Here is a 21,131-nt window from a genome sequence, read left to right as displayed (position 1 = left end):
AGGCCCGTGCTCTTATTGGTTCTGATCCCTAGCTGGAGGGATAAAATCTAAGAAAATGGTCCAAACTCTTGGGACCCGGCAACCTGTGTGATTCTCCCACTGTCTTGCTTCTTTAAATGAAAATTATTATTTATCTTTTCAGACTCTCACTGTGTGTCCTTGGATGGGCTTAAACTAGAGATTCTTCTGCCTCCAATTTCCCTGCTTATTTCATGGCCTTCTCTTTATTGGCTAAAATGTTACACTTCCTGTTGCTACATTGTACCTAACAGAATAGCAGGGGCTGGCCAGGAGTGGCAGAGGCAAGTGGAGCTCTGAGTTCAAGGCTAGCCTAGTTAGTCTACATATCAAGTTCTAGGCCAGCCAGAACTATAGAGTGAATTTCTATCTCAAAAAAACCAAACTAAACCAAAACAAAACAAAATGCAGAACACAACAGAACACGGCAAAAGCCTGGTCCTGGAGGCATGAGTGCGTACCCTCTGGATTGGGGAGACAGAGGCAGGCAGGTTCCTGTGTATTGTTGGTCAGCCAGCCTAGGTTACCTGATGAGTTCCAGGCCAGGGATATGCACTCCTAAACCTCAAGGTGGATGGCACCTGAGAAATGATAACTAAGGTGTCCTCTGTCCTCCAAAGCTTTGTATGCCCTCACCAAATGCACACAAACACGAATGTGTATGTATTTTCCCTCCCTCTCTGTTTCTGTCTGTCTGTCTGTCTGTCCATCTGACTGACTCTCTGTCTCTCTCATATATACATTCATCTGGTACCCAAAACCATTAAATTTATAAGTTTAATCTATTTGACATGAAAGTTATCAGAGTTATGGATAATTTACATGCATAATACATCTTTCTTCAGCATAGTCGATATCCCCCAATCCTGACCCCTGAGATCTAACAACAACAACAACAACAACAACAACAAGAAGAACAACAACAACAGAAGGCAAACGCAAATTTAAATGTTTTCAATTTGTTTGTGGGGCAGTTGGTGTTGGAATAGTTTAAGCTGGAACCTCATAAGATGATATGGCTAAAGATGCCTCCTGATTCCTCCTAGCTCTGTGGGGCCTGTCTAACACAAGCCATTTATTGCAGCCAGAAACCCATCCTATTTTTAAAGTGTGGTAGGAGATGGGAACATGCCTAACTTCCTTAGTAGCTCATCTAGTGTTTAATAATCCTTGCTGTCATTAAAGTCTAAAATAATCCTCCCAGATGAGAATGAATGGCTCACCCTCACGACCTAAGGAGTGTGGTGCCCACAGAGGTTTTGTTCTCATCTAGGGCAGCAAGATCTCCAATGCAGGAGCCATTAGCAGCCTTCTTGCTTGCTAAGGTGTTTTTTTTCTGATTATTCTTCACTAAGCCCTAGAAAACAAACACTAAGAATCCTGTAGGAAAACAGGGCTGTAAAACCTTTGGATTTTACCAAAGGAGAGATTTGTCAATGGCAATACTGGTCCTCTGAGAGATTCCCCAGCCATCTTTACAATGCAGTGTGTGTTGGGAAGGCCAATGCTGTACTAAAAAAAAGTTCCCCCAAAGGGGAAAGAGGCTACACTAAAAATACATCACAGCAGCTGTTACAAATGCCTCTCCCAGGAAGCACACCAACGGTTTCCTTTGCTACCTCTTTGAAGAGCAAATGAAGGGTTAAGGAAACTGGAAATTTTCAGTAACGCTAAGCTGGTTAGATTTAGGGGAAATATTTTCCATGGACAAAAAATTCTATTGGTAAAAGAAAAAAAAATAATAATATAAGAATGTATAAGGATTAGGGTTCTCCAAATTTTCTAGTAGCCCGGTAGACTTAGGGTGGAGATAACCACAGCCCACAAGACAAGCCAGGTCTTGGCCTCAGTTTTCTGGCTCGCTTGGCTTGCTTCTGCAGAGTGATCTCTCTGACTTCCTTCTGCTCTCATAGGCTCGGTGGAATAAATCCCAGATGTCTTGTAGCTCTGTAGGAAAGTGTAGATGGCAGGATTTGGGAAAGAATGGCTTTGTGAGCCAACAGGTAATCCTGAGAGAGCCTGCCCTGCTGCCTAAGGGGACAGACTCGTAACAGGGATTTTTTCCTCTTAGGCTTTTGGAGCTTCCAAAGGAGCCATTTTCCTTAGGCCTTGCTCCCAACCACCACCTCATCTACTACCAGTGTTTTATTTGAGGTGTTGATTCCACGTAGCCTGGCAGCCTTTTCACAGAAGGAAGGACTTCCTTCACCACCCAGGAAGACAAAACAAACAAACAAACAAACAACCCCCCCCCCAACAAGACCCACCACTACCCTCATCCACTAGCTGCAAGAGAACACCGATGCTCTCCCTCCCAAGTCAGTGCCCTTATTTCTTTTTCTTTTGTTTCCTTGAAACAAAGTTTCGCTCTGTAGTCCAGGCTGGCCTTGAGCTCACTATGTTAGAGAGGCTGGCCTCAAACTCTCTTGCATGCGTCTCCGTCCAAAGCGCTGGAATTGCAGGTGCAGTAACCTGTTTGGTTTATGTCCTTAAAATGTCAACTTTGAAATAATTACAGACTTATAAGAAATTATAAAAGCATTACAGCCAGTTCTTATGGACCCATTACTAGCTTCCCCTACGTGACATACCAGAACTACACTATATTATCGGAACCTTTAAACTGACATTAACACAAGCTAACTAACAAAACTAACCAGATAGCATGCCTTGGTCGGATTCTGGCAATTCTCTTCTCTTCCTCTTCCTCTTCCTCTTCCTCTTCCTCTTCCTCTTCCTCTTCCTCTTCCTCTTCCTCTTCCTCTTTCTCTTCCTCTTCCTCTTCCTCTTCTCTTCTCTTCCTCTCCTCTTCCTCTTCCTCTTCCTCTCTTCTCCCTCTCCCCCTCTCCTCCTCCTCCTCCTCCTCCTCCTTCTTCTCTCTCTCTCTCTCTCTTAGATATTTTCTTTATTTACATTTCAAATGTTATCCCCTTTCCTGGTTTCCCCTCCGAAAACCCCCATCCCCTCCTCCTTCCCCTGCTCACCCACTCCTGCTTTCTGGCTCTGGCATTTGCCTATACTGGGCCATAGAGCCTTCACAGGACCAAGGGCATCATTGATGACCAACTAGTCCATCCTCTGATACATATGCAGCTAGAGCCATGAGTCCACCATGTGTTTTCTTTGGTTGGTGGTTTAGTCCCAGGGAGCTCTGGGGGTACTGGTTAGTTCATATTGTTGTTTCCCCCTAGGGGGCTGCAAACCCCTTTAGCTCCTTGGGTACTTTCTCTAGCTCCTTCCAATGGATGGCTGTGAGCATCCACTTCTGTATTTGTCAGGCACTGGCAGAGCCTCTTAGGAGACAGCTACATCAGGCTCCTGCCAGCAAGCTCTTGCTGGCAGTTCTTATGTACATTTTTTTTGGGTATGAATTTGTGTATAGTAAATGGCTTCTGATTATACCCATCAATTCATATCACTAACCCCATTTCTAGTCAAGACCACACTGCATTTTAAAAAAGTCTTTGGTATTGATACCAACTTGGTATCATAAGTCACATACACACACACAAAAATGAATGTCCCTGAGAGAACTGGGGGCAGCATGATCACCACTAAATACTTAGTGAATTCCGAGGGACAAGCTCTTGTTTGGGTTGGGAATTCACTACTTTTGTGAATGAACATCTACCTGGTGAGCCTAAGAATATATTACGTCCCTACCATTCAGCACACAGCCTCAGCTCGCACGTCATATCTTATTGAGTTAGAGTGGCTGCCTAGCCGGGGCATATGGAGGAGGATCAAGAGCCCACATCTGGGCTTCATGAGAGAGAGGCATTCTCTAGCAGAGATGCTCTACCACAGGAGAATGGCACTCGGATACCAGTCAGGAACTTTCCATCTTTAAAGTTCGTGTGACATTTTGAGCCGCACGGTGTTCTGGAGGCTGGGAAAGCAAGATAAAGAGACACAGTCCTGTAGAGTGTGATGGCTCACTCCTTTAATCCCAGCACTCGGGGAGGCAGAGGCAGGTGGATCTCTCTGAGTTCAAGGTCAGCCTGGTCTACAGAGTGGGTCTAGAACAGTCAAGACTATACAGAGAAACCCTATCTGGAAAAACAAAACGAAACCAACCAACCAACCAACCAACCAACCAAAAATCAGTCTTTGTTCCTAAGTCCTAAGAGTTTGTTTGTACCTTGGAAGGGGAGGTGAGCAGCTGACTAAAGGATGCTAAGAGCTCACGGTAAGGTGCTCTGTAAGCTATAGTAGGGCTCATCAGAGGAACAGTCCCTCAGCTCTGGGGAGTCAACAAAGACCAGCGACTTTGGTGGGGGTCTTATAGCTGTGGACTCACAAGGTCCAAAGGTAGCTGGTCAGGACGTGGGACAATATAACCTCAAACTGAGAGAGAGAGAGAGAGAGAGAGAGAGAGAGAGAGAGAGAGAGAGAGAGAGAGAGAGAGAGGCTGATGACTGACTCTGGGATCTCCCTACCTGGGTTGAAACCCTGACTAACTTAGCCTGTGCTGTTCATGAACTTATTTAACCCCTTTATGCCTTTTCTATCACATGAGCAGAGCCAGCATGTGCACATCCTAGAGGATCAAATGAATGAACATTTGTGTAAAGTGTTTTAAGTAGTAAATGCTATGCTGTTGAGTGTTAGCAACTTGTGTGTGTGTGTCTGTGTGTGTTGACTGCCAATGTATTATTCCAATGTATCCTATCAACCAGAAAAAACATGAATTATGATTAGTCAAACAAATCATAACAATTAAAACCAGATTGGGAATCTGCGGAAGGGAGGAGGTGACCAAATGGGGCTGGTGGGACATTTTAGTGTGTAAACTTCCTGTGTTCCTGACTCATGCTGGGCCAGCAAGACCAGCAAGCTTCCAAATCTAAAGTAAAGAATGTCAAAAGGAGTGGTGTCACATGCCTTCTATCCAAGCACTAGGAAGGCAGACACAGGCAGATCTCTGTGATTCCTGGGTTAGCCTGGTCTACACAGTGAATTCCAGGCTAGTCAGAGTTACACAGGGAGACCCTGTCTCAAAACAAACAAGCATCAAATACCATAAAGCCCCATGAGGCTAGTACTAGGTAGGCCTGGTGACCCATGCCTCTAATCCCAGGGTTCAGGCAAGCACATCACAAGTTCAAATGCAGCCTAGACAACTTAGGAGACTCTGCCTCAAAACTAAAGTAAAGAAAGAGCAAGACATGAAGTTAAGTGCTGGCATGAGGCCCGAGGTTCAGTCACTAGCCTTTCCCTCCTGAAGACAGGAATCAAGTACTACTGTAATGTGAACTGGAACAATTCCATGCCGCTTGTTGTTTCATCGCTGTTTTTTGATTGTTGGTTTGGTTTGATTTTGCCAGTCCAAGTTTAAGTCAACCAGCAAAGAGTAGAAAGGATCAGACACTCTGGGGCAGGTGAGGTAACGTCAAGCTGTACCTAAGCCAGGGGATGGTCATCCTGTCTTACAGCAGACCACAGGTAGGAAGCGAACAGGAATACTGAGCCAGGCTCTGGGCTCCTTAGACTGTTTCCCTTGGTGGATGAAACAAAGTTGACTAAATCTTGTGCCAGATTGTGACAGCTAACATCTGGTACATTTTTGGTCTCACAGTAAAATGACCTGCACATTCTGTTTTGTTTTCAGAGACAGGGTTTCTCTGTGTAGCCTTGACTGTCCTGGATCTCACTCTGTAGAGCAGGTCGGCTTGCTCATAGTTCATAGCTCTGCCTGCCTCTGCCTCCCAAGTGCTCGAATTAAAGGCGTGCTTCATCACTGCCCACCTGGCTAACATTCTTACTTAGTCATCAAGCTGAACGGCCTGACGGAAGGGGACTGCTGTTTATCTTAGGCTCTGACACATCGCTTTCTTAGGGAAGGAAAATCCCCAGCTCAGATCCCTGAGATCTCAGTGCTCCAGCATCCGCCCATGGATAGGAGGAAGTAGGCGCAATAGGGCTTAGTTTGGGAACCAGTGTTTTTGGCCGTATCCTATTATTTTCCTTCAAAACCTTGGAGTGGCTCTTCCGGCCGTTTTTGTCTCTGCAATAGACAACATTTTTCCTTGTCTCCATGTTACAACCTCTTCTATAAATCATCAACGGGCCTAAGTCAAGCTTGAGTCTAGCTCATCATCCTGTCTCTTTGCAATCACTGGCTCAACCCTCAATATCCATCATGTGCTAAGAGCTCTTGGCTTATCCCTGTTATCCTTCCTTTATCAATATGATGATGACTAACTCTTGGTCCTATCAATACACTTTCAATACACTTTACTCAGCTCATTATTCTTTTCTTTCTGAAGTGTTTTATCCCTTTCCCTTGCAAGGCACTCTTCTTCTCTAACTGGGTAGCTTCCTGTTGGATCCTCTTGTTCCTTTGCAGCCCCCCCCCCTTTTTAAATTTATTTGTTTATTATGTATACAGTATTCTGCCTACATGTATGCCTACATGCCAGAAGAGGGCATCAGATTACAGTATAGATGGCTGTGAGCCACTATGTGGTTGCTAGGAATTGAACTCAAGACCTCTAGAAGAACAGCCAGTGCTCTTAACCTCTGAGCCATCTCTCCAGCCCCTCCTTTGCCGTTGTCCCTGTGGCCTCCAGGTTGAAGAACCCAGGCTGTGTGCCTCCCTGATTGTCTCCAACTTGTAATATCACTTAATCTCATTGCTTGAAACACTACCCATTCACAAAGCGTCAGGTTCACCCTCTTTCCCAAAGAACATATCCATATATCCTGCCTCCTCCTCAGCATCTCTTAATCTCCATCTCCCTGCCCAGACTCACCAGCTCTGATACTAAGCTCAGCCTCTTACCCTAAAGCTCCTCTGCTTGCCCAACTCAGACTTACTCATCTCAACTGAAAGTAACCCCATCCTTCCAGGAGTGGCTCAGGCAAACCTCACGGGAGCAACATTTATGTCCTCTCTCTCATTCTCTTTACTAGTTGCAACATGAATGAGAAAGAAATAATGAGGAAGGAATTTACTTCTGAATTAGATGATTTGGTTGGTGTATCTGTTGGTTTCACCCCACTACCGTGACTATTGCTGGTTCAAACCATCATGGTCTCTTGCCTGTGCGATGATGATATCAGCCTCCAAAATGGTCTCTCTGAATCCGTCCTTGTCCTGATACAGTCTGTCTACAGATATAGCAGCCAATGAATCCCTTTAGCCTGTGAGGCGGGTCACACCACTCATCTGCCAAAAATTCCCAGTGGTTTCCTGGTTTGACAAAGTCAAAGTCTTTGTCATAGTAGGCTGTGCCCTCTGCCCAATTCTCCCAGCACTGCCTGCCTCACTCTCCCTTAGGCAACAGCCTTCTTGCTTTGCAATGAATATATTGGGTATGAAGTCTAGGGATCTCTGCCCTAGCCTTTTGGTCTGGACTACTCCTTGGATGTTTCACCACTTCCTTACCAGCATCAAAATCTCAATGAGGCCTGCTCTGACCAACTAACTTCATACCCAAATCACCTTAACACCTGGGCCCACTTCTACATACTTGACTCTCCATATGACTTACCAAGTTCTAATGAACCATATGATTTATTTTCATACTCTAATTGACATATGCTAGACTGCTCCGTAAGCAATGGTGAGTTGGCCTTCTCCAATAGTGTCCAAGATTCCTGGAGCAACCTAGGTCCTACAGAAGTTTCAATAGAATCTTTCTACATGAATGACCAAATGAGCCTATCAATAACCTCTATCCACACCCAACACTGAATCCTAATCTAATGATTTCTCCTAGGATCAAAGATTTTCTTTAAAACAATTTTTTTTGTGTGTATGCTGAACACACTTCCCAGCATGCCTTTCTCTCTCTGCTTCGCTCACTACCCTCCCCCTGGAAAGATTTCTCTCTACTTTGAAGTTTTTTATATACAACTATATGTATGAATGACTAAGGAAAGTTTCCTTGTGTGTGTGTGTGTGTGTGTGTGTGTGTATGGCCCACATTTTCCTCATCCATTATTCTGTTGCGGGACACAAACGTTTATTCTATAACTTAGCTTCTGTAAATAGTGCCTTGACATTCCAGAGAGGTTTAGCTGTGTTATATGGAATATCACTTGATAGGTTTGTTTAACTGAAAACTTTTAAATTGTGTGTCTATGTGTAGATATGTGCATCTGAATGTGAGTGTTCACAGAGACCAGAAGAGGACATTGGATTTCCCCTTATCTGGGAGTTACTGGCAGTTGCGAGCAGCCCAGTGCGGATGCTGGGACCTGGACTGGTCATCTGCAAGGGCAACAAGTTCGTGAGTGCTGAGGCTTCTGTCCAGCCCCCGTCGGTCATCAGCTTCCTGAGAAGCCTCTGCATTGGCTTCCGTGGTGGCTGTGTCAGGTTACTTTGTTATCAGCTGTGCGTGACCTCCCAGACCTTCCCTGGTACCTCTACCCTGCTGTCATCCCAAGGATGCTTGTATGATTTAACAGCACAGGCTCTGACGCTGACCACACCCACTGTTTGCTGCCTGTCTGTCTGCCTGCAGATGACCAATCCCTGCATGACTCTGCTCACGCCCTGTTCAGGGCCTTTATGCTCACAGATACTTCCTTCAGTCTTCGTTCACGGCTCCCCTTCATTCCTGTCTGTCCCTTCCTGAGCGCTCCTTTTCCTCCACACTCTGTCAGCCTGCCTGCACACCCACGACTCCATCCTTTTGTTCAGAATGGGCATTCTTCCCTGAGCCCTCCTCCAGCTTTCTTTCCCTCTACCCATTCCCTCTGCTAAAGTTTGACCCCGTCCACGCCCCCAGATCACAAGAATCTTTCCATTCCAAACATTCATAACCCGTGCAGTGGACAGCCTACTGCAGTCTGGATGTGCTTCCCAAAGTTCATGAATGAGAGACCCGGTCCCAAGGCATCGGGGTTGAGAAGTGAGCCCCCAAGGAACTGAGAAGGTCACGGGGCTTGGCCATTATGAATGAATTAACGTTTTGTTACAAAAGTGAGATCATTCTTCCTTCGCACACACTCACAATTATCCTTCCTGCTATCAGAAGCTATCTGCCACGCTACAATGCAGTAGAAGACACTCCTCAGGGGTGGCTCCTCTTTCTTAGTCATCCCATCTCCTAGAACCACAAGCTAAACAAACTTCTCTGGTGTGTAAATTACCGAGTCCATGGTACTCGGTTATAGCTACACAAGACAGACTAAGAGAGCCTCCCATCCAAGTAACCCAGAACCTACAGGCATTGCAGCAGCATCGATTATTTTAACTGATTATTTTAGACTTTGCTTTTATACAATTCAGAAATGTGGCATTCTTTGGAAAACAAGTCATATAGGAAGACGTGTTTGATTTTTTTTTTTAAATTATGACACTGATTGACACGGCTTCTCTCTTCCTGTAAGCAGGAGCAATGCCTTCTGCTAATGTTTCCCATGGATTCCAACAGTCTCAGGACAAGACAGACAGACAGACAGACAGAAAGTGTCTGCAGGGTGGCTGGAGGCGTAGGAACCTGTACAGAGAAGAAGCCACAAAGGTGGAGGGACTTCTTGAAGGTCTAATGTCATAAGAGAATATATTAAAAAGTCCTGGACTAAAATTAGGTTAAAATCTAAAATGAGGGAGCTGGAGAGATGGGTCGTTGGTTAAGAGCATTTGATGCTCTTCTGGGTTCAATTCTCAGTACCCACACAGTGGCTCATAACCACCTGTAACCCCAGTTCCCGGGTATCTGAAACCCTCTTCTGGTCTCCATGAATCCCATGCATGTGTGTGGTACACAGATATACATGCGAGCCAAACACCCATACCCATATAAAAATAAATAAATCTTAAAAAAATTAAACAACATTCTAAGGGTGTGGCTTTGCAGTGAGCCACTCGGCCTTGCCTGTCACTAACGTGACAGTAATGGATAGTTAAGCTCTTGAAATCATGTTATTTTGGGCAGCTGCTGTTTTCCACTTTGAAAGAAGAAATGCTGTTCTTTAATACAGTGGAAGAAACTGTACCCAGTTTCTACTGTAGTGGAGTAGCTAAAGTCATGGTACATTCACAGTCCCCTGGACTACATTTGGTCCTCAACTTGCAAGGGCTGGGCTTAGTGACGTTTGAACTTTGAAGCTGTCTAAAAGCACAGGCACACAAGCATTCCGTTTTCACCTTTAGCTACTCAGTGAGAAATCTCCTTGTGTCAGATGATCTTCCCAGTGTATACTGATGGAAGTGTTCTGAACATATCTAAGGTAGGCTTGGCTAAGTTATGATACTCAGCTGGCTAGGTTTGTCAAATGAAGTCTTTGGCTTATGACATTTTTAGCTTATGATGGATTTATGGGGCAAAGGCCACTTGAGTTAGTGAGCACCTGTACTCTGTGGCCTTAGACGTAGGGAAAGGTGTTTCTCTTGGGAGCATTCAGAACTGAAAGCGAGGGTACGGACTCCGGACACCATCATTAACACTTAGCTCCTTTTTGGGTTCACCAGCTTCTCTCATGTATTCATCTAGTGCACACTTCCTGTGCGCTTTCTGCCACTCTCGCCAGGACACGGTCTTCCCACAGACTGAGGGGGGAATCAGGATAGTCTCACTTTACAAGTGGGTGCTTTGTCCAGAGCAAGTTGTAGTTAGCCAATTGCAGGTCTGGTTTTGAACCTTGGAAGGTGTTAAAACGCCCTTAGTCTACGAGCTTTCTGCTTTGTCAGGCTGCCTCTCAGGACTCAGTGTGTATGTTATAGACTAAGGAAATGACTTGCAGTTTTAAAAAACACACCTGACCCACCATGGGCATGCAGGGGAGTAAACACTGAAATTCAGAGTTGCTGTGGTCTAAGTGCTGGGAGAGCATGCTCTGCAAATCTGAGATCTTTCATATTTTCTGCTGATGTTCTAAAACTCCTTTCTTCTTCTAGGTCTGTGTTATGTAGTCATCTGGTTGAACCTCCAAATCTTTTGTAGTTCAAGTACAGAAGGCTTCCCAAGTCAAGACAGCCACGGGAGCCATTCATAGCCTCTTCTCCATTGGCCTGGGCAGAGGAGTGGGATTGTCAACTCTAATCTGATGAGTTTTCAAAGTGTCAATATTGTAAAACCTGACCCTGAGTAGGTTAATCTGCAATGAAATGTGTGATGGTCTGAGACTAAGTTCAGGATGAAGGACACAGAATATACAAGCAGATAAAGACAACGATGGGTTGCTTGAAATTGGCATCTCTTAAGTTACCAAGGCCTTTTGCGACCATAACTGGACCCTGTCATTCACCCAGAAAACTCGGGCTAGTTGACCTTCACATCTGCTGTAGTCCCAGCCATTCTCTGGTACACAGAGGCTGATAAAAGTTGTTCCTGGCTGGACCATGAGTCTGTAAAGAACACTAAGAGCCATGAGATTCCCAAGTCAACAATGCAAGACTCTCTCCCAGCTCACAACTGTTCAAGTTACTTACAGATAAAAGTAAAACAAAACAAAAAAAAAGAAGAAAAAGAACAAAGAATAACTTATGCTGAGCCCAAAGCAGAGCATGATCTTCCATGTTGAAATATTCTAGCGATGTGCTGTGGGACTAATGCAGATATGATTTGTTGTTCTTAATTATTTGAGAAAGCTATTTAGAGAGTTCTAATAGCCAAAAGATTCAAGGAGAGGCCAAGGTATCCTTGCTCGTTTTAAAGCTTCCCTTATTCTCCCTCCCATGTGTTTATGGTGCTGGAGATAAGAGTTCAGGCCTCACACTCGATAGGCAAGAGCTCTACACCCTCAACTCCTCTTCTTGTCTCTTTTAATAGAGGGTTAACCTGCATTCTGACAGGTACATTGGGTTCAGTTGCAAAACCTTTCCCTTAAGAAAGCTCAGAGTTATCTTGGAGGTGTCACAACAGTCTCAGATATGTGCAAATCAGCTCTAGGGAGGGCTGTTTGATGGGAGTCACCAACGCACAGCACTGCTATATACAGGCACGAGTGGAGGTCGGCTACCTTGTTTGGCCTAAATAGGACACCATAGAAAGGACTCCCAGCCCTCTTGCCCAGTATAGAGTGGCCAAAAGAGTAGAGAAGTTGCCATTTGCGCTCTCTTTCCACAGGGCATCTCCTGGCCCTTCTTTCACATCATGTTAGACTGAGTGAGAGGAAGGCCACAGCACTCACATTAGCTCACAGCACAGGGCAGCATTCTCAGTCAGCAAACCTGCTCCCTCTGGTCAGGGCCACCCAAGAACTGCGGGTTCAACCAGAAAATGCAAGAGGATATTCCAGGTGATTTTTTAATATACATAAGGAAAGGAGGAGGAAGAGGAGGGAGAAACAGAGGATAGGGAGGAGGATGGGGGAGGAAGAGAAGAAAGGAAGGAAGAGGAGGAGGAAGAGGAAGAGGAGGAGAAGGAGGAAGAGGAAGAGGAAGAAGGAGAAGAAGGAGAAGAATCCCTGAGCCCCAGGGTGAAAGGCATTTTTATTTGTGGAAACAGAATGGTTCCTTCTTTCACCATTGACTCTCTCTCCTCTCATTTCTTTATTTTTGGTCTGTCTAAACCCCAAATTTGGACCATCCATCATTTTAACCTGCCCAGAATTTTCATCTTTCCAGAGCCAAAGAGCAACAAATACCGGGTCCAAAGAGCCCTCTCCCATAGCTGAATGCCACCAGCCCTCCTTCTCCCTTCTCCCGGGGTTACAGGGTGCTCAGAGCAGACGCTGTCAGCAGGACGTGCCACACACAGCAAATCACCAAACCCGAATGCGTTCCAGGGTCTCTGGGGGACTTACTCGTGCTTGCGCCGGTTCCAATCGTGTTGATTGTGGCAGGGACAGACGAGGAAGAGTAGAGGGGCACATGGCCATTCTCACAGCCCAGGCTCTTGTCCTGCCAGTTGGAGGCACTGATGCAAATCCCAGAATCCCGAGAGTTCTGCCAGCCATTGAGCTTATCGTCAGAGTTCTGTCTTTGGTGATAGTAATGCGTCTGTCCATAATCCACAGAGTCCGAGCGGCCTCGGTTCTGGCTACCAAAGCTGGTGGATGTGCGGTCCTCCAAGTGATTCAGCCACATGGCTAGTGCGCTGCGGTCTTCCAAGGAAGTGGCTGGGTGGATCAAAGCATAGGACAGCAGCTGCCTGCTCTCCTCAATGTGCTGGTTGTGTTCGATAGAGTGTGCCAGGATCTTGGGCAGCAGTTTCATATACTCTGCTTTCGCGTCGAGGTTTCCTGGCTTCAGCAAAGGCAGGTGAGTTAGCAGAAGGGAAATCACTTTATCCTTGGATTCCTGTTGCCATTGGTTAATGATTCCTGAAGGGGAAAGTACACAGGACACATGAGCAAATACACCCACGATCACACGAGACACCGCACTCTAAATTTCTGTGGCTTAGAGCGTCGACTTCTTAACCCTGGCTAAATGTTCTCAACTGTGGATGGGATCGGTCAACTGGCTTAAGGTTTTTAAGGGGCCAGGAACTTCAATGAGATACAGTTCAAAACTTCTTAGAGAGTGCAGATGGTAGAACCTGGGATCCTTTGTGCTATATAAAATATGGGTATTGTGGTGAACACCTGATTCCAGGCGTTCTTAGTGAACTTAGAAGGTGGAGACAGAAGGCTCCGAAGTTTAAGGTCATCCACTACTACTTAGGAAGTCTGAGGCAGCATGAACTACATGAGATCTTGTCTCAAAGAATGAAATCTATGAGCTGGAGAAATGGCTCAGTGGTTGAGAACACTGGATGCTTTTGCAGAGGATCTGGGCTTAATTCCCAGTGCCCACCCACATGGTGGCTCACAACTGTCAGTAACTCCAGCCCCAGGGGATCTGACGCTCTCTTCTGGCTCTCTCAGGTACCATAAACACACATAGTGCACAGACATACATGAAGGCAGACACTTATATACATAAAATAGATTTAATCTCTATTTTAGAATGAACTAGGTGATATTTTATTATGCATAAACATATATAATATTATATAATGTATTATATAATATCTAATAAAATATAGAGTAAAGGTCTCTATTTTAAAACTAACAAATGCTTAGTTGTCAAAGAGATGACAACTTTGGTCCAATCAATGAGAATGGACAGCCCTGTCTTCCTTCTTAGACAGAACTAGGCACAACCATAGACAGGGGGCAAGCATGATGAAATCTCCATCAACTGAGGGCTCACAGGAAGGAATTCTTGAAGCGAAGCTGCCTCCCCGCTCCAGACATCGACTGGGAGCACCGTAAGTGCAGAAGAAGGAATGTGTGTGAAGCTGGTTCAACTTTCCACACAGAAGACCATGTCAGGAGAAAGGGACCCAAGGTTGTCCCCCGCCCTTGTCCCTGAATCTTCGTGTTGATGCAGCTTTCTCACAAGAAAACAATGAAGTGAAAGAGGCCTACAGCTCCAGGGACACTGTGGATCCCATATACTGGTAGGAAATGTATCTTTCTACAAAGATCTGTTTCTGTGGATTTTTTTTAACACTTTATTTTTAATTTAAAATTTTTACTGGAATTGATGTGTGAGTGAGTGTAGCACGTGTGCGTATGCGTGCTTACGTGTGTGCAGGACAGCAGAGCATGCTGGGTACTGTTCTAAAGAACATCACCTACACCTGGGGAGAGAACTCAACTAGGCTAGGCTGTGGCCAGTGAGCCCCAGGGATCCTCCTGTGTCTGCCTCTCAGGGCTAGAGTTACAAGTGTGCACCACTATGCCGGGCATTTCTACATGGGTTCTCATTCTTAAGCATTTTATGCATGTGCTTCGGTGTCACTAAAGACACTCACAGTGGCACATAATCTGCCTGTAGACCAGCAGTTCTCAACCAGTGGGTCGTGACCCCTCTGGGGTTTCAAACGACCTTTTCACAAGGGTTCCCTAAGCCCATTGGAAAGCACAGCTATTTACATCATTGTTTGTGCGAATAGCAAAATTACAGTTATGAATAGCAAGGAAAACAATTTTATGGTGGGGGGATCACCACGACGTGAGGAACTGTATTCAAGAGGCACAGCCTTAGGAAGGTTGGGAATCACTGCTGTAGACCTTCAATAACTTCCAATCAGAAAGTCTGTCCTCATCAAAACAAAAACCTCCCACCCCTTTCCTAGCTTTTGGCACGACACCGTTCCCTTTTATGTCCCTAAGAACCTGGTTTTGCTCTAAGTCCCACAGACAAGTGGGACCCCGGTGCTTGTCTTTTCATTGTTTGAGACAAGGTCTTAGACTCTGAAGCCCTGGCTAGGCTCAAACTCAAGGTTGACTTCATCTCAGCCCCGCTGGGATGCTGGGACAGCAGACATGAAGCAGCTAGCACAGCATTCCCACTGAGCACCTCACACCACGCACACCACAGTTTGCTTCGGGCTCACCCATGTGCAGATCCGCTCCTTAACACTCCCCTCCCTGCCCCATTCAAAGGGCAGACGAAGCATGGTGCCTGTTGAGTTTTGGAGATGCACAGTTAATCCACAGAGTGGGGCATCCCCAGTGGATTTCACATGGTGTCTTCAGGTTGGAGGGGTTAAGCTACAGACTCATTGGCATGTACTAAGGCCTCTTCAGAGTACTTGCAAAGAAAAACCTCAGCCTTGTACCTTCATCTTGAGTTCCCTGAAAGTCCCACGTTGAAGGTGTGCTCCCCAGTTTAGAGATATTCAGAATTGAGTCTAGTAGGAGATTTTCTGATCACTTTGGGGTATATCCCCAAAATGGATAGTAGACGCCCCCCCCAACCCCATCTTTCTCTTTTTGCTTCTTGGCTATCACAAGTTTTCTTAACCAACCATTATGGGTTGGAATCTTCCAAATTGAGAGTGAAAATAAAACTTTCCTCTTTTTAAGTGGATTTTCTCTTGGATATTATGTTACAATCACAGAGAGTTAAACAATTGGCATTGCAGGACCTGGTGTCTTTGGAGTAAGGCATGGGAGTTAATCCCAGACCTGCCTGCCACTCTGTTACATTGCTTAACCTGTTTGAGCCTTAACTGTCACATCAGTCATGGGTAGTAAGTCCCATTAGCTTCTGCCTTCCTTGGGTTAAATGGGATGAAGTACCGAAAGGACCAATTGAGTACTTGGCAGTAGAAACAAGTAGAAATAACCCTTTCCCTTCGCTCTGTATCAGTCAGACTCAGAGAAAGATGATGTAAGCAGCTTTGGATGTTTAGTTTTACAAATAGAGGGAGGACACAAAGGAAGTCATTAAAATATTACCAAGTTGGAAAAAACGATAAGGAGTGAGGGAGGAGGGTGTTACAGAGAGTTTCTTTCATCTCCCAGAACCCCTACCTTCCAAAGCCAATTTGAAATTCATTTTTAAAAAGATTCCCAACTCTGAGAGGCAGGTGAATGTATCAGTTGAGTGGGAAGATTTAAGAATCAGGTAAACCTAGGCTCAAGTTGTTTTTTGCCACCACGTACTTAGGAGATATTGAGGAAGTTACCCAATCTTGCCGAGCCTCTCACCCATGGAGCAAGGATCACAAGTGCCTCATATCTTCCTTGTAAGACAAAGAAAGAACAACTAGTTGTGATGTTACTATATCTAGTAGCAATTAGCTAAATTGTCAGAGAGCTAGGACCGCCCTTCTAACAATAAGAAGCGAGACTGGACTCTCTTCATGTGGGGGTTTCTGGGATGCCAAAGAGTCACTGTGTGAAGCAGAAGCTACTAACCTGAAGACGGAGGAAGACTACAGAGAAGAAGTGGGAAGCCAGGATCATGAAAGGTACAGAAGAGTTGTGGTAGAAGTGTCTAGAATCCTAATCCTGTTCCCAGGATTTGGGGATGAGAGATGAAGGATAAGGGTTGGGAATAGGGTGGAGAGTGGGGTGTCTGAATACTGCTAGACACCCCACTAATAATACCAGATATAATACTAGCAGCACAGATAATTAGTAAAATAACATGAGCCATGTACAGTACCTGCAACTTTGCAGTAGTCAAATTACAAAAAAGCAACAAGCTACTTGATTTAGGCCAACACTAAAATATCATTTCAACTGGTAGTCATTACAGATCACTAGGGAGACAGACATGTATCCCTCTTCAGACTTGAGTTAAATTTTGGAAATCCAGGGCTTATGTTATCACCGACACACCTGCACTTGAGTGAGCCGTGTTACCCTGCCCATGGCTAGTGAGCAGCTCGGCACAGGCTAAAGACATTCTAATGGAGGAGAAGGGCATGAGACAGGTGACCTCGAGAGGTCCTTCCTACCTCTCTGACAATTTAGCTAATTGCCACTAGGTTTAATATCTATCTGATTGCCACCAGATGTAAGAATATCACGTGTCTCACTAGTCAGAGCCTATCTTTTAAAGGGGTCTGGGAAATGAACAAAAACTCATCATAATAGCTCCATCCCTTTGTCTGCAAAGACTGGGCACCATTTTCTGGCTTTTTTTTTTTTTCCTTTTCTTTTCTTGAAGTCTGAGGTATTTTTCACTTATTTGTTTGGAGACAAAGTCTCATTATGTGGTTCCTTCTGGCCTCTAGCTCACAGCAATCCTTTCGCATCAGTCTCTGCTAAGAAGGACAGACACGGGGCATGAGTCTGGCACGCTTCACATGATGGCTATATTTAGGAGGAAAAGAAACCTAGGCCGTCTGTCCAAGGGTCTCAAGAGTCCCAGGAAGGACACAAAAGGCCCAGAGGAAGAACAGACGTGTGTCATAAGCCAACAGTGAGCTGGGGCAGGTTGCAAGCACACATATCCTTACAATTAAATTCGGGAACCAAAAAATGCGTGAGGCTGAAGAATTTCCTAGACTCCTGCTAGGCCACTTCCCTGTTTAGATATTCTGCCCTCACAAAAGGTCGGTCTTAAAAAAAAATGTCAGGACAAAAATAAAACATAAATAGGACTCAGAGTGCTAGTGAGACAGGTTATCTCCAGCAAGCACTTTCTGCCAAGTATTAACCCAGGACTCTGAGGGAAGAGGCACAGCAGAGCCTGGGGATGAGAGGTCTCTGTCCCTTGTCCCTTCTAGGGCTGAAATAACACTATCCCCAGGAATAGCCGTCAGATGGTTTGAGGTTGTGGTGTGGCCAGGAAGACAACATGGTTTTTGCTTACCCCTCCTGGGAACTCAGCTCGAAGGCTGCTTTCTGAGGCTAGCCACACCTACTGGCTCAAACTTCTCTTGCTCTAGCTGTCACGCTGACAGCCAACAGTATTGAGTGGTTTCTGTGGGCCAGGCTCTCTTGTAAGCCCTGTGCATTTAATTACTCATTGAACGCTCTCAAGAAGCTTAGCGAGAGGGGGCGGGGTAGCAGAGCTCATAACTAGCCTTATTTCGCTGATGAGAGAGACAGAGACGTAGGTGGACCGACTAAGCTGCCATCGGTCCCTTGACTAGTGAAGAGGCAGCATGGAGGCAGGCAAACCAGCTTCAGCTACAGATGGTTATCACGCTAGAACCGCCATGAGCTAGATATTTTAGTATTTGTGGTATGCAGTCCTTACATCGACCTTGTGTAAATGCGTAGCTATAGTTACAAAAACTGGAAGGGAAGCCAAAGGAGCTTCGGAGACAATGGAGAGGATAGTTTTTGTGGTTTTGGGGTGCTAGTGGTTCCTTCTGACACCTGTCCTCCGAAGGGAAGCTCATCCTCTTCTCTGAGGTCTGGGGGCATGGTGGGGGGCGTGGTGTGGGCGCGTTTAGGGAGTCTCCTGAAGCAGTGTTGTGGAGATGGCACTGTGCAACTTTAGGGTTCAGGGTATAAAAGATGCAGCTCTTGCCTTGCTCTCTGCTCTTGGATGGTTCACTCTGAGGGAAGTCGGCAGTCCTACTGAGAGGTCATTCTTTGCCCGGTAGCAACCCAATGAGGGCATTCAGGTGAGGAGCCAAAGATGTCCTAATTAAGGTTAGTCTATTGCCATGATGGAACACCGTGAGCAGAGGCAGCTTGAGGAGGAAGTCAGGGCAGGAACTCGCACAAGGCAGGATCCTGGAGAGGCAGAAGCTGTGGAGGGGTGCTGCCTGCTTGCTTGCTTGTTCATGTGCTCGCTCACTCGTTTGCTCGCTCACTCGCTTGCTCGCTCACTCGCTTGCTCGCTCACTCGCTTGCTCGCTCACTCGCTTGCTCGCTCACTCGCTTGCTCGCTTGTTCTTTGTTTGTTTTAGACAGGGTTTCTCTGTGTAGCCCTGGCTGTCTGGGAACTCACTCTGTAGACCAAACAGGCCTCGAACTCAGAGATCCACCTGTCTCTGCCTCCCCAGTGTTGGTATTAGAGGTGTGTGCCACTACTAGCCAAAAGGCCTTTTCTTATTTGAGGCTCCCTCCTCTCTGGTGACTCTAGTTTGTTTAATATTGACATAAGATTCACCAGCACAGAGGTCCTCTGCCAATGTCCACATGCAAAGGAAATCTCAGCCCTGTTTAGAGTCTTCACATGACTAGAGCTCCAGACAGCATTCTGACGGACCCTGAGCCACAACCACACATTACAAGAGCCAAAGAAACAGTGTGTGATTACATATGTATTGTTCTAATCAGCCAAGCCTTGAGTAATTTGTTTCATGGCCAAAGGTAACTAATGTATAACCAAGTGCTGCTAAGGAAAAAAGGAAGCTTTAGCCATGTGGCTTTGAATGTCTGATCCATCTGACATTGCTGTTCCTATTCTGAAACAGACTCAGGTCCCTAACTTGCTGCTACTAAACTCTTCCTTGCCTCCCTCGCCTCCATTGCTTGCTCACCAGGAATGGTAGACCATGGGTTAGCTCCTTAAGTGCCTCCAGGGAAAGAATGCACTGACCATGGAGCCTGGAGCTACGCCCACATTAAGGGGCGAGATTTTTCGGGGCGACTTAGAAATTGGTTTCTGATTATAATTTGGCCTCCCGTGGTGGTCTGCCAGCAGAAGTTGTGGGCTGATTATCTGGATTTTCATTACATCCTGTCAACCACTGCTCCCCAAGTCAAATTACCAAGCCAGCATTGCAGAGTCTGCCTCCCTGCCTTCCAGACAGCACAAGTTAGCCTCTCAGCATGAGCGTCTGTGACGATAGTACAGGAGAGAACACCTCTACCATTGAGCCGAAGGCAGATCCTACACAAGGAGTCATGGGACATGCTAGCTACATTCCGCTAGATGCCCACCAGCCTTCTTTGGGGTGTCTATGTCCCTTAACCTATTCCTGACTCACCCCAGCATCAGCCTGTATGGAATGAGAACTAAACCTGGGAAACTAAAGTCCAATCCCCACGAGTTTTGATGATGCCAACCCATTTCTCCATCCTCTGAGTGCCTTCCTTGAGTAAGGAGCCCAGATGTGCAGGATATTTAATGTGGGGAAAAGTTAATGATTTACCGATTTTAATCCAGTGACATAAGAAGAGTGAAAGAAAAATGGAAAGTTATAGTTAAAGACCATGAGGATTAGTAAACTGTCCCACAATTCTCGGGGTGACAAGTTCAATCGTATGTCAGTGTTTAAAGCTGCAACTGTTAGTAAATCACTCTTAAATTGCTATCTTATTATACCCCTGTTTTCAGCTTAATAATGTTCACCATAAAGAGGCTTTCTCACAAGTGCATTTAGATAATCTGTTCATGCAAGAAATGGCCAGGAATTAAGTGCACACTTGCATGAAGAGCTGGCTAACTACATGTGCTTGCTACAAGGCAATAACACCAGTGGGAGTTGATAGGTAAATAGTCCTGGTTAGAATTTACATTACAAACCCAATCCTGGACACAGCAGAAACAGAAAGCTTCTAAGTTTAGTCCAACTCTGAAGTGACTCAAAAAAACAAAAACAAAAACAAAACAAACAAGCAAACAAAACTAATGATAACAGCAAGCATTTGATAGAGTATGCGCTGACACAGAGACACCCCCTCTCCCTGAAATCAAGACAAAAGCAGCAAATGCGGCATGCAAATGGTAGCCTCCTGTGTAGGTACCTTACTCTTGCCTTTTGTCTCCCAAGGTCTCTTCTTGAGCTGGGAGAATAATCTGGGTGACTTAGTGGGGGGTCCGCAAATTATGCTGACATATCAGTTATCATGAGACACCCACATGTCTGGAGTTTCCAAGGCCCTGTTGTAACCAGTGGTGTTTTGTATGCAGCATCTTTCTCCTTGGTCAAATGGTCCCCACTGGCCCTCTACTCGGGCATTCACACTCTACACATTCTCCTACACTAATCAAATGCCTGTGTGGCTAACAACGTGGCAGA

At 45.6% G+C, this 21,131-nt stretch overlaps 1 protein-coding gene across 6 annotated transcripts in view; it reads right to left on the bottom strand.

Annotated features, from left to right (window-relative positions):
• Positions 1 to 21,131, bottom strand: part of Samd4 (sterile alpha motif domain containing 4) — a 222,853-nt gene that overhangs the window by 76,302 nt on the left and 125,420 nt on the right. For all 6 annotated transcript variants that reach the window (NM_001037221.2, NM_028966.3, XM_030248082.1 and 3 more), the window contains one exon: positions 12,721 to 13,239. In NM_001037221.2, coding sequence (NP_001032298.1) covers positions 12,721 to 13,239 — 519 coding nt within the window. The remainder of the gene's footprint in view (positions 1 to 12,720; positions 13,240 to 21,131) is intronic.

The sequence above is a fragment of the Mus musculus genome, chromosome 14, assembly GCF_000001635.26.
Source record: "Mus musculus strain C57BL/6J chromosome 14, GRCm38.p6 C57BL/6J".
NCBI classification, from domain to species: Eukaryota; Metazoa; Chordata; class Mammalia; order Rodentia; family Muridae; genus Mus; species Mus musculus.
Note: the sequence above shows the minus strand (reverse complement) of the source record. Positions and strands in the feature narration are given on the sequence as shown.